The sequence below is a fragment of the Pygoscelis adeliae genome, unplaced genomic scaffold (assembly GCF_000699105.1).
Source record: "Pygoscelis adeliae isolate BGI_AS28 unplaced genomic scaffold, ASM69910v1 Scaffold103, whole genome shotgun sequence".
Taxonomy (NCBI): Eukaryota; Metazoa; Chordata; class Aves; order Sphenisciformes; family Spheniscidae; genus Pygoscelis; species Pygoscelis adeliae.
Window position 1 is genome coordinate 206,514 of NW_008824723.1, and position 13,865 is coordinate 220,378.

The window sequence follows — 13,865 nt, forward strand, 5'->3', positions numbered from 1 at the left end:
TCCCTGCGTTGGCTGCATGGTTGTAGCACCCTGTTCAAATGTTTCCCACTGCCATATGAGGGAAGTAGCAAGGAGTTAAATTCCAGACACTTGTTATAAAAAAGAAAAAGTAAGCTAGGAGTCTGGGAAGAAATCTAATAGTTCTTTCACTCACAGAAGGCTTTAGCAATTCATGTAAGATATGTATCTTGGATTCCAGAACAAACTCATTTTTAATTTTAGATGCATGGTGTGTTATTAGTAGTGCAGGGATTTGACATTTGATATATAGAAATTATTTGCTATTTTCCGCTGGCATTCTTATAAAAAATACGTAAGGCCAGAAGGAGCAAGTCCCGAAGTGCAGTACTCCATGAGACCAGGGCAGAAATAGATGACACACACAAGGCATTTCAGCCACACAAACACTCCTAGTCAACTAAACACTGTGTACATTAGGAATTGGCTTTCCCCTGGAGAGTAGGAGGAGGGCTCAGACAGGCTGGCCTGTCTGCGAGGCAGCTGGCATTGCTTTCCTTTGCTCGGAGGCGAATGACATGGCTGCAGCCTCTTTAAAACAAGCGGGTGTCTCCTTGTCACAGCTGCTGCTGTAAGCGGTGCCCCCATCATGTGTAAACTCATTTCACAGATGCCCAGAAACTGGAGCAGAGGAGGCTGTCCCAGAAACACCCCTCTGGCCGGCTGAATCCTGCCCTACAAATTCTCATACTGCTTCCAGTTAAAAAAAAATTCAGATGGGGACAGTAGGGGCAAAAGTCTTTAGCTCTGCATGAATAACCTGTTAAGTCAGATTCTGGTGAGGCTTCATATCAGGTATCCTAATTTTTGTGCCATTTCATCCAGCCTTTCAATTCAACCTAAGCCCCCTCGCTCCAGGGGAGTGGAAACCTTCATGTCTGGTCTGTGAAAGGGGAGGAGAGCGTTTTGGGTCTCCATTATGGACCAGACTCGAACAGGGAGATTACCTGGGATAGTTGGGCTGCATAGCTTGGGATGCAGCTGAGTGTCTGCCAACATGTTCCCCTCCATGCTGATAGAAGGCTGAGGGGAGAAAGCTGATGAAAGCTCTCAAATGAGAAAAGCCACAAGCATCTCCAGCTCCTGCTAACTTGATGCATCCAGCTCCTCTCCTCAAACGACTCATCCTGAGGGGCACCTTTGTAACCTGGCCAAGGTGTGCCTCCAGCTTTGGTGGAAAGCTGTCATCAGTGACAGCACTCAGTGATAGAAAGGGAGCAAAACAATTCTGCTGAAGAGGGGAAAGGATGCCTCTATTTCTATCTGGGACTTCCTGAACAAACCTGTTGCTGAGTGTTTTGCACAAGGAATCTGTAGTTTGCTGAGTACCCAGGGCTCAGGCAGTGATACTCATCCCATTTCTCGTGACCGTGAGTGGTGGGCTGGGATCAGCCCCCTCCCCAGCCCCTCTGCTTTCCCTCCAGTGCCTATCACTTGAGGCAGCTGAGCAGCCCCCACCCCGTCAGATGCATTTATCTATAGCAGAAAGACCTGCCCATGAGTAACATCACTAATATGAGATGAAGAATCCTGAAAACACTGGATTTATTTACAAATTACCAGCATGTGTCCTGGGCATGTCAGCACAGTGGACATGTCTGGGTTTCTGGGGCAAACCTGACAAGCCATCATTTTCCATTTAGATGAAGTTTTTGCAGGTGAAAAGAGGACAAGCCCAGAGAAAGGCAGACACTTAGGAACCCAGATAAAACACACCGAGGTCTGCCCAGCCAGAGGCAGCACAGCACAGCCCAAGAGCCAATTTACCATCTTTTCACATAAGGGCTGAGTGACCTAGAAATTACTGCCTTGGGTCATAGAGTTGCATGAAAGGGACACTCGACCTTAAGTGAGTTGTTCAGATACTTGTTATAACCAGTGGCGGTTTATCCAAGCTGCTCTGAGACATTCAGGCTGTGCTGGACTGTCCACATGGGTACCTCCATCAAGCCAAGATTAATTGCACCCTGGCTGCACCGACCAGCTCTGCACTAATGATATCTGCCAGTTTAACTCCTCTACTTGATTGCTTGCACCCTCCTAACCTCCTCCAGGACAGAAACAAGCCTTCACAGCAGTTTCAGGTATTTAATAAGACACCACTAATGAGCAACAGCTCGTTATCTGCATTGGTCTGACTGCTTATGATTGTCTGTCCATAACCCCAAAGTGTCTTTTAAGAACCATGAGGCCCACAGTTTCAGTGGCTGGCAATGGTGCTGACTGGTCCACTTTTTTAAGTGCTTGATCACCGATGCAGATTTTTCAGTCCTTAAAATGTTGGGCTTGTTTAAAGTTATTTACCTTGGGTACCCCCAAAGAGCTATTTGAATTGTCTCAACCTTCATTCATTCATAAAACAGAGCCACATTTTAGCTGCATTGCATCACGACTGTGTAGCAGCCAGGGCCAACAAGGTGCTGCATTTCTAATATAGATGTGACTGTAGATGTGACTGTGGCATCAGTCATTACTGCAGCCTTTGGTGGCTGCTTACAGCAGCATTACAGTCCCTGGCACATTCATCAGGACTTCTGAACCAGGTCAGGAGTGTTAATTGACTGAAAGACAAGAAACATCTCTTCCATTTTCTCAGTTTATACTGTGAAACAGAAACACTTTTTCCAGGTCCCCTGAACAAATGCAAGAGCTGGACTGAGGGAGGAAAGTTGCAATGAATCTGTTTCCTCTCTGCCTTCTCTCTCTGCAATCTGATACTTCTGTGCAAAGCAATTGTAAAACCACGCTAATAAAGAAAACCAGCATTTTTATCCCATCATAGTCCCTCACAGCACAAAACCAAAGTGCAGACAATGGAGACCTTAAGCCCATTGTTTTCAGAGAATAAATCCATTTCCATTTTGGAAGCGGTAGGGGATGGGTTTTAAATCTTTGCCTTACTCTTCCACCTCCGATAACAGAGTGGTTCCTATCACTCTTCAGTTTCTGTCCCTCCCTGTGCGTGGAGGACTCGCTGCTCTCAGCCCAGCTACCGGCAGCCTCTCCACACCCCTTGGACATTGTGCCTGTGGACGCTGTGCCGTGCAGAGCATGCACACACACACCCACACAAAGCTGGGCATGGACCCCAGAAACACATATGGCTCAGCCATACAGCTGCCCTGAGCCAGCAGAGAGCATCTTGCAGGGAGCTGCTGCTCCACCGGAGGAGACCGCTGGATGCTCTGAGGTTGGGAGAAGGTGGGAAGGGCTGTGGGTGGTTAATTAGGAAGATCATCTCATATTCAGTGGGATTAGTCAAATAAGCCTTGCTGGCCTTGATCAAGAAGGAAGGATCCTCAGTGTCCAGCCGGAGTCCCTGATCCCACCCGCCTTCCTCCACATATAAGCTCTTCCCCTTCCCACAGTCAGCAGGGCTCTTTGCAGGAGTGAGGAGTGCTTCCATGTGTAAGGCAAAAACATAGAAAATCTTTCATGGGATCCAAGGCAGATGGAAAGAAATGTGTCTCTGCTGCTTTGGAAACAGGGAGAGAGGACCCAGCCTAATTCATTTTTAAGTGAATAGTGTCATAAGGGCTTTAAAGGCCAAGTCGCGGTGAGTGAGGTAATGCAGCTGTAAGTGATGAAGCAAAAGCTCCTTCAGGTTTAGCTGAAGAAATCTTTCTTTCAAGGCTGCACATTAACCCTTTTATTGAATACTCCGCACAGCCTTTGAAGCCTTTAAAATATCCCCATCTTTTTTATAGACTCCACCACTGCCCTGGGGTATTCCCTAGTGCCACCAAATACCTGTCTGTCTGCTTTCATATAGGGCCACTAACAACCTCACAAAATAAAACTTTACTGAGATCTTGACCTACAGGAGCAGAGAAGGGGTCTTCAGGAGGCCACTGGCTTTGTCTGAAGCAAACCATTTGGATGAGGGGATAGTACTGAAGTCTGAGGAAGGATTTCAGATTTCTCCAGTAGCTGGTGCACAGATTTAACATATTCACAAATAGGTTGACCATTTTAAAAGGTAGCAAGATATGCTTTTAACAGTCAAGCTGTTTCTGAAGAGACTGAAAGGAGCACTGTGTTCATCAGGGACTAGGATGGCCTCTAACATGCTGCACAAAATATACAAAAGCTGCTTTCTTTCAAAGTGTGTTTGAATTGGCACTGACCTGGCACTCTAATACCTACCTGTACATAATCCACGCTTCTCCCCAGTGCTTTGAATGCTGTGTACATTACTTCTCTTTTTCCACCCCACTTCTGCATGATGCAAACACTTTTGTTGGACAGGACCAGCTGAGATACGTGTTGCATGCTCTCTCTGTGAGACTCCTCCGTCTCACCCGGACCTTTGTCATGGAAGTTATTACTCCAAATATAAGTGGCAGATTTGTCCCTACCCATGATTTCAGTAAAAATGTCCATCATGTAAACATCATCTTCCGAATTCCCATCAATGACCATAACAACTTTAATTCCAGGGTAGGTCAATCTTTTCACAGAAAGTAAACATTTTCTTAAGTAGTCAGGATCCTCTTGATAGGCAGCAATACAAAGGGCAACTGTTTTGTTCAGCTTGATTGGAGTCTCTAGTGACCGCTTCATTTTCCTGTGCTCTAGGAAGGCAAACAGGCTTTGGATGATGAGATGTGATGCCAGGATAGCACCATAGAGTCCAAAGGAGAAGTAGTAGTTGTCTGTTTGGATGAACTGGTAGCCCACAATGTAAGCAGCGGTGATTCCCAGCAGGAGGGACACCCCGAAGAGTGTGGTTCCAAGTATTCTCAGGATACATATAAACCTCTCACAATACATCTGCAAAGAAGCACGGAAACCGTTAGTGGAGCCACCACTTGCTATTATAAGACCTCGTAAGGGGTGCGCGTGGCTACAACATAGAGCTCAGCATCAACAGAAACACCCTGTGCTTCTGGCTGCGTCACGGACTTACTGCATCATCTTGCTCAACTTAACATCTCTTTGCAGTACTTCCTCCATGTAAAGTAAGATTCAAATACACTTAATGTACTAGGGACATTTTCTACTACTTGTAATGTCCTCACAGAAGGTGCTGTCTGTGTCAGCATCTTATTTTGGCAGCCTAGTCTTGGTGAATGAGATACTCTGTCTTATTACCCTGGAGGGGGGGGGGGTTGGAGAAGGGGCTTTTGGGCCACCACTCACTTCATATGGTTTCAGGCAAGCAGAACAGCTGAATGTCTGGGCAGCCCCTCCTCATCCCCCATCCATGTCATGACTGCATCCCACCCTGAATCACTTCTGTTGCTTAGTTATGTTTGCAAAAATATTGGAAAGACATTCTTAAAACAGATGTCTGAATGTATTTATAATTTTTTAAACAGATGTCTGAATATATTTATAATTTATATTTATATAATCAGACATCTGCTTTAAAAGGTCTTCTCAATACCATTGCAAAAATGTATTATTCATACATTTGTGTACATAGATATACGCACGTGTGAGCATGTGTGTATATGGCTAAAGCTTGACTGAGATTAAGTCTGTGGCAAAAGTACTCATTAATTTAACAGAGCCAGGACTCCACCCTGGACTCAGAAATTCATTAGAACATCAGTTGATTCTGACAACGTCTGCATATTTAGGTTACCTGGCTGTAAAGTCTTCTAACCTAAGCTCTGGGTTATTGAGGAGCTGGCTAGCATGGAGGGTTGCTCTGGTATTCTTGAGACAAACAATGCAGGCAGGCAGACAGGCACTGCTGAAGCCAGACCTCGAATAGTGTGTTCAGTTTTGGGCCCCTCACTACAAGAAAGACATTGAGGTGCTGGAGAGTGTCCAGAGAAGGGCAATGAAGCTGGCAAAGGGTCTAGAGCACAGGTCTTATGAGGAGCGGCTGAGGGAACTGGGGTGGTTTAGCCTGGAGAAAAGGAGGCTCAGGGGAGACCTTATCGCTCTCTAAAATGACATGAAAAGAGGTTGTAGCAAGGTGGGTGTCGGCCTCTTCTCCCAAGTAACTGGTGAAAGGACAAGAGGAAATGGCCTCAAGTTGCGCCAGGGGAGGTTTAGATTGGACATGAGGAAAAATTTCTTCACCAAAAGGGTTGTCAAGCATTGGAACAGGCTGCCCAGGGAAGTGGTTGAGTCACCATCCCTGGAGGTATTTAAAAGACATGTAGATGTGGCACTTAGGGGCATGGTTTAGTGGTGGACTTGGCAGTGCTAGGTTTACGGTTGGACTCGGTGATCTTAAAGATCCTTTCCAACTTAAATGATTTTATGATTCTATGATTCTATGAATATGTTGCTACCTAACTGCTTTTTGTTGACAATCACATTAACCATTTTATGCAACAGCTTTCTCAGAATTACAGGAAAGTTAATGACAATGTTTTATGTCAATTGATGCGTTTGACATTAAGGTCATAAAACAAATAATGTCTGCTTAAGGCTAACCAAGCAAGTGCGTTGCAAGTCAATGAATCAGAAACTCATGCTTGAATATTTTGCTGAATTAGGGCCTCTCAGAGTAATGGACTTAATATTTGTGTTTTCTTACTACTATTCATATTTTCCCTGCTGCTATCATCTTGCTTGTCTGCTGGTCATGTTTGTTTCACCATCTGTTGGCCAAAGCTGAAGTTGGAACAGCACTTCCTTACATCATGTATGTCTTTAACTGTTTCTTGAAAAAATACTACCGAGTTGCAGCAGCATAGCTGTCATCAATTATATTTCTGTCTGAAAAGTTACAGGCTTGGAAAAAAAAAAGTCAACACAGAATCACTTACAAAATAAAAATAAACCAGGCGAGCATAAAGTCTGAAGTTACGAATACTGCTTTTTTCCACTGGCTATTTAGGGTCTTAAATTTCAAGACAGGAGGAAGCCTCTTAAATATATATTTGGAGAGACTGTCAAAGAAATCGGACCCTATCTCTAGGACTTCCTTGAATACTTACGGCTGGGCTCCGACAGGTGCTGTAATCACCCACCAGCAAAAGGGACCGTCCCTGCTCTGGCCTGTCCGAAAGTCTTTCACAACGGGGATCATAGAGAAGCTTAATAAAAGATAGCTTAGGCTTACTACCACTATAGGTGAATTAAAACTCAGTACCCAAAATAGACTCGCTTTAGAAAACAGATTAAGTAATGGATCCCCTCTAGATCACCTTGAAGTCAAATAGCCTGTATGTTTATTAATCCCTCAAGCACACAGAAGGTCACAAACATCAAGGTAAACTTTTCATTAATGGTGCAGTTGTACTCTGCTTTTCCATTTGGGGTCCACTACTTCGCTTGTCTTGCCAGAAATAGAAAATTCCTATTAGTGAGTAGGGGCTACAGTATGCTTATATTAAGAATTATATGACTGAAATCAATGCACCACTTGTATGGGTAGAGCTCACAGGATTTAGATTAAGATCTGAAGCGTTTACATTTGACTGACTATATACTGTACTAGGCTTCTTTTATATTAATTTGTTATTGCTTTTTCTCTCCTATGAAGTGTTTCCGTACAAAAGGATAAAAAAGAAATGAATTCTCTGATCCTGTCATTACAGCACAGCTTCCCTCCCTTGCAAAAAACCAGTCTTTTAAGATCAAGAAATGGATTTCTGGTCTTAATAAAACAGCATTTTTTTTCTATCCTTTCACTGTCAACCTTGGGAAAATAAACTGTGTTTTGATCTAAATTCCTGGCTTTCATCAAAGAAACTTTCCCCTTTGTATGTGCAATTGAAGTTTTTATGTATAGTCTTTTAACTGACTGAATCTCAGGGAAAGTCTGGAAAAAGTTGCTTAATATCCTCAAGCTTTAGCACGTGAGCTATTGATAACTTGCCCAGCAGAACTCATCTCTATCAACTTGAACATGCCCAAACAATGGCAAAGAAGCCAAAACCTCTCCACCCTTCTCCAATAATTGAGCCAAGAAGTTAAAAGGAAATGATGCTTGTACATGTCTGGGACCAAAAATGAACTGCTGAGTCAAATAAAGGCACCGAGGGTAGGGAATAGCTGCATCAGAGATTTTAAGGTCAGACAGTGCTGTTATGAATGTCTAGCCTGGCCTAACACAGTGAAATGTAAAAGGGCATCCTTAGTAAGACATTAGGTGAAACCCATTCCTGAAGTTTCCTGAACTTGCCACATGAAGCTAGAATCAAGCATTATCAGAGAACCAGTGTACAGTACTGCATTTTAACCGTGCAAGACTCGAATAATGCCATGCTGAGTCAAGATGTAAGTGTCAAATGCTTGGTTAAGGACAAGCACCCATGTTAACTTTCAAAGCCACAATTATTTTTCAGCCATTTCATCAATAATCACTCTTTCTGAGTGCTAGCAATATTCTTTCAGAAAAATATAATTGTTTATATTCAAAGTTGCCATCACTACAGACCTACTCAACAGCTGACTAATTGGCAGGCGGTACCGTACACACCTCGTATGATCAGCGCAGCTTAGTGTTTTGTTTATCCTTCAGCCTAATGGATCTTCAGTTCCTTGAGGGATCTAACCTGGTAAGTTTGTCCTGGGAAATAGGCACTGTAGCACTTTGGAAAAAAAGCACCACCTAGGCTAGGGATGAGGTGCTCAACACACGGAAGACCTGCAGCCAGTCCCTGCTCCTGGATAAACAAAGGTAATTGCAGGTCACTTCTGTATACACATGGAACTGCTGCTACATGGGAAAAGGTGTTGGAGTGAGGAGAGGGACATGGCTTCTCACCTGGTGAGAAGGTGAGTTGGTGGGTTACCTCACTGCCTCTGGAGTCAAACCTGGATCTTGCACTTTCTGGGAAGGTTTTTAACCAGTTCTGTAAAGCAGGAGGAGGAAGACAGTACCTGCAATGTTCTTTCTTTATTATTTTTTTTTTAACAGTGAGAATTAGCACTGAAAAGTGCTAAGCACTATTAGCACTGAAAGAAGTCATAGGGTCCATTGCTTTGCATGAGCCCTGACGGAGATTTCCAGGAGGCAATAAGATTGAAGATTCAAATTTTAAGTAGCTGCAGACACCTGTATATTAAAGCCTGCCCTGCCCAGGGCACTGGCTGTGTCAGAGTCTTTTTGGAGGTGCCTATGTCCCACACGTACTGCACAGGAAGCCTGAGACAGTACTACTAATGCCACTCTGCCGTTTGAGCACTTAAATCCTTTATGGGCACCTTCACCTAACCCCGCAGTGCTGAACCCAGTACAAGCTTTACACAGCCTCCAGCAAACAGGGTCAAGGTTTGTATGCACAAGATGAGTGTATGTAGAGAGACTTCAAAGTCTATTGCTGAGCAATTTGTTGTCATGATCTTGCAGCTGTTTATTTCCATGGATGGAGCTGGTCAGTACTAACCAGCCCACCTAGTAGAAATGAAATATGAAAGCCATATGCTAGATCCTAATGCTATGGAGGCTGTTGCTGATTCAGTGACACACTTTGATTCACCAAGCAGTCCCAAGTATATATGTGCCTTGCAACGACTGTACAGGAGGAGGCAATGTGTGCCTCTCTTTGGAGGTTCCTATGGAAAAGCATGGCCAAGAAATGAACCCTTGCATGTACTTGACATCAGAGTCCACCTAGTGAGCTGTTTAGCATTGTGTCTCTTTTGGCATCCTGATAAAGCCACGCAAAGAGTATTTGTTTTTGGTCACACCTGTGATGAAGGAGAACTTACTCTACATTACTATTAACAACTGGCATAACTAAAAGCTGTAGTCTTCTAACATTATTTTCATAAAAAATTTCAGGTTAACAAAGAGTTGACTGATACCTATGTAGTACGTATAATGACTGGGGTATTAACTCTAACACTAGAGACCACACGCCTTTCTCAGACTGAATAATGCCTTAGATCTCAGATTAGAACAACAGCAAAATATGCTTGAGTTCTCTCTATTCTGAAAAATATTTAGGCTAGCATTTAACTGTTATTATGGTACATAGATCTAACTTTAATAAGATCTAGACACTTGACTGAAATTCAGCATGTTCTTATGTCCTGATTTGGACTGGGTCTTTACTCAGCAAAGAACACTGCTGACTTCCATGGTAAAGCACCACTTTTTCCCCCCTCCAAAATAATATAGCACAGTCCATCCATCTGGTTATTAGTCAGCTTTCATGCATCCCTGAGCGTAACAGGACCTGGAGATAGTTCATCCCTTTGCAAAGTCAGGAGGCAAAGAGAAAAAAAGGTTAATTTGTTACTAATACATCAGAAAGTAAGCAACAGAATAGGGGCAAATATGTATGCAGAAAACCTATGTCTATTCGTGTCTGAACACATCAATATTATCTGCAGTCTGTTCACTTATTCTATACCAGCCGTTGTGTAGTTCCTGTGAGCACTAAGGAAGCAATCAGGTGCTTCCCTGCATCTGCTGATACAGGACGTGGAACCAGGGACTGATGGGAGGTCAAACTGAAGTTAGGTTTGTTTGCAACACGTGGGATACAGCTCACTACATCATCTGTTTCAGAAGTCATCTCTCATGTACAACACTTAAACATATTGCCATGTAGTACTTCTGGCTAGCTTTTCCCCAGAAGATTAAAAAGCAAGAGGGGGAGACACAGGAAGTTTGTACACAAGACATAATTATTTGGAAGGTTGTTTGAAAGAGTTAGCACTTATTAATTCCAGACATCTGAACACATTTTTAAAAAACCTTACACTGCAAAAGTCAATATTTGTCCAGAAGACAGCATTAAAGGTTCAGTCACAAATGTGCTTATTTTGTCCCCTTCACCTCTAAAGGTTCGAAAGAGCTATGTCTCTCTCTAGACATCTAGGGCTTTGGCCACATCAGCAAATGGTCCAATACTACAGGAACAGATATGTAAAAAGGAACACTTGGTGCTGAGGACCTAACTTCCACCCTCCATACATCTTCATATTTTACTCGGAACTAAGTTTAGTCAGACCCCATGGATTGAAAAACCATTATTGTCTGAAAAGTGTGCTCCAGGGGTACATCTTGCAATTAGCTTCATTCAAGAGGAAACCAGTTTGTGTGCCCAGCGATCGCTTTGCAATACAAACCAAAGCAATTTGGTTGGAAGGGGGGTGATTGTGGCATTGGCTTCAATAGCACACTCCTGATTCAAACTAAAATGCTAATACAAACCGACCCCACATACGAGATCTGCACATCAGACTTGTCTGAAAGATCTTTGCTGCAACCAGAAGTGCTGAGCACTGAAAACCCTTGAAAATGTCTCATTTTTACATGCCTGTATAGAAGCTGAATTCTTGAACGTCTACTAGTCATGGTCCTCTGAACCTTAGTGCTGAGGCTTTGGATTCAGCAAAGCATATAAGTATGTCATTAAAGATAAGTGTGCACTTAAGTATTTTGCTGAAGAGGGAAATCAGTGATAATTTATCTTGCAATTCTGTAGTGCAGGCATAAAAAAAAAAAATCTTTCTCTGCGAAGCTGCTATTTCTGGGATACTGATGATAAAAATGTATGCATACATTTGACAAATTTATTATACAGATTAATGTCCCTTATGAAGGTTGTCAGATGAGTCATTGCTTAACCACTGCATTTCTTACATTAGGGAATCTAAGAGTGGACCAGGACCTAGACAATTTGGATTTTGTTCCTAGTGTTGCCATTCACCTGCTGAGTGACCTTAGGTAAGTGAATTCATCTCTCTCTGCCTCAGCTTCCTCACCTGTAAAATGGGAATCATGATCATGCAAGAGGTTCTTGAAGGTCTACAAACCCCTTCATAAGGCTTAGGCTACTGATATTTGTAATGTTACTCTTTCTGGTGTGATATGGGACCCACTGGTTCTCCAGTTCCATATAACTGTTTTTCCTCAGAAAAACAGCAACAAAAACCATCAGACCACTTCCTATTTTCCTTGCCTATAGTCACCTCAAGGTAGAGTCAGTAGGGGTTTGTCTGTAACAAACATGCAACTCTTACTCAGCAGGATGCCTGGGATCAGTGAGGCTGGCAACATAAAGGCTGACACACGCAGGTATATATGTGCATACATACCGAGGGCTGTTTTGCACACAACTAAAGGAAGAGTATCATCTTTCATAAGCCTTAAAAAAACCTCCTTACTTGTGAGAATAATAGGATTGGCTTCAACAGATCAGCTGCTTCAATGGCATGAGTGTGTTTGAGTGCATGTGTGAGCGTGTGTGTGCATGCACACAGGCTGACACATACTGTATGTGGCCTTATACACATATACTCTGTGTGTATACACAAATTGTATCTAAGCGTTACAATTTTCCAGCCAATATTTGGATTTTTTATTAGCCTTATTTTGGCGGCAAAATAAATCATTTATCTTTGAAGTACAAATGATTCCAGGTACACATTAATTACAAGCATAAAATAGCTGTCCAGACTCCCTCTTCTGTTTTACAGCCTGCAGAGAGGAAACTGAAAAGTTGTGTTACATCTGTACATCTTTACTACAGCAGAGTTACCATATCTGGTGCTTTTCGTTATTTATCACTTCCAGATTTTGTCATGCCATTGATCTTCTGGAAAGGGCTCACATAAGACTAAAATTAACTCTGGGCTAAGGTTTAAAATAAAGAACAGGATTAGTAATGATGGCAAACTGTATCTGCATGCACAGGCTTTGATCAGCAAATCAAGGATCTCCTGTCTGCTCAATGTGTGTTTCCCACTAAACTGCCCAAATTTAGTCTCTTACAGGTTTGAGTAACCGATGTGGAATGAATTCTACAGCTGCTGGTTGGATTTGTCCCTAACGTAGACAGTGATACACTAGTTGTTACATTAACCAAAAGAAGGCCAACCCTCCCCCATCAAATGCTCTGAGAAATAAATCAAGAAGTAAATCATATTTGTACTCAGATATTTTGGATTGCGGTTAAACAAAAATCTAGTTTAGAAATGTTTTCTGGTTGCTGGTTACGAAGTCCATGGATGCTTTTGGCACAAAACTGACTATTCCATGCCTTTATCCAGCAAATAAATATTTATTTGGTGTTCATAGCTTTTTATCTTGTAATTTGTTTATAAAGCACAGGTCCTATCTTGTTTGACTCAGTCAAGTCCCACTACACTGAATGGAGGAGTAATTTGCTGCTTTATACACTAATCTTGAATAGTAACAAAATGAAGCAAATTTGCTTCCACACCATAAATATGAACCGCCGAGTTTGTTGCTAGTGAACTAGCATGGGAAACTCCACTGAATCCAGTAGAGCTGCTCTTCCTACTGGGAAAACCTTTTCCCAGGTTTTTCTGCACTTGCATGCAGGATAAGAAAGATTTACTAACATGAAATAAAATCCTGGCTTTATTGACACCAGTGACAAAACTCCTCTAACCTTGGTGGGGGCTGGATTTTGAGCAGTCCTTTGGGGAAGGAGAACACATTTCACTGCCGTCACCCCCGAAGGAAATGACCTACCCTTTCTCTTAAGCAAGCCCCAAGGCACCCACGTCACACGCAATGTGTGCTGGAGAAAAAACGCGTGTGTGCCTAAGGAAAAGTGATCCATAAGGAAGGAGGCTATGCAGCAGGGTGCTAACGTGGAGGAGTGGCTATGCCTCGGGAGATGTGGGGTCACTGCAGACCCTGAAGAAGGGGTTAGACAACGCCCACCAGCAGCGCCGTAGTATATCGGGGGCAGGGAAATGGGGTAAATTCTCTCTCAAGGTCCCTTTCCTCCTTCTTTGCCAGCACTGCTATGGAGTCTGGCAAGATAAGGCGAAGGGTATTAAGACTCTTACGAGCTGGGTCTCGGCCGTGTCCGAGAGACGCGAACTGGCACCCGCACAGGTGCAGGGAGGGGCCGCGGGGGACAGAGGTCTGCGGAAGGCCGCCGCCGGGGCTTCCAGCCAGGAGGGAGGCCCCGAGGACCCGCAGACTGCCGAGGGGTGAACACCGA

General features: G+C 43.3%; 1 protein-coding gene across 1 annotated transcript in view; it reads right to left on the reverse strand.

Moving 5' to 3' along the window:
- HAS2 (hyaluronan synthase 2) overlaps positions 1-13,865 on the reverse strand; it is a 19,709-nt gene that overhangs the window by 4,107 nt on the left and 1,737 nt on the right. Inside the window, exon 2 of the mRNA XM_009323329.1 lies at positions 4,165-4,791. Within this exon, the coding sequence (XP_009321604.1) occupies positions 4,165-4,791 (627 nt within the window). The remainder of the gene's footprint in view (positions 1-4,164; positions 4,792-13,865) is intronic.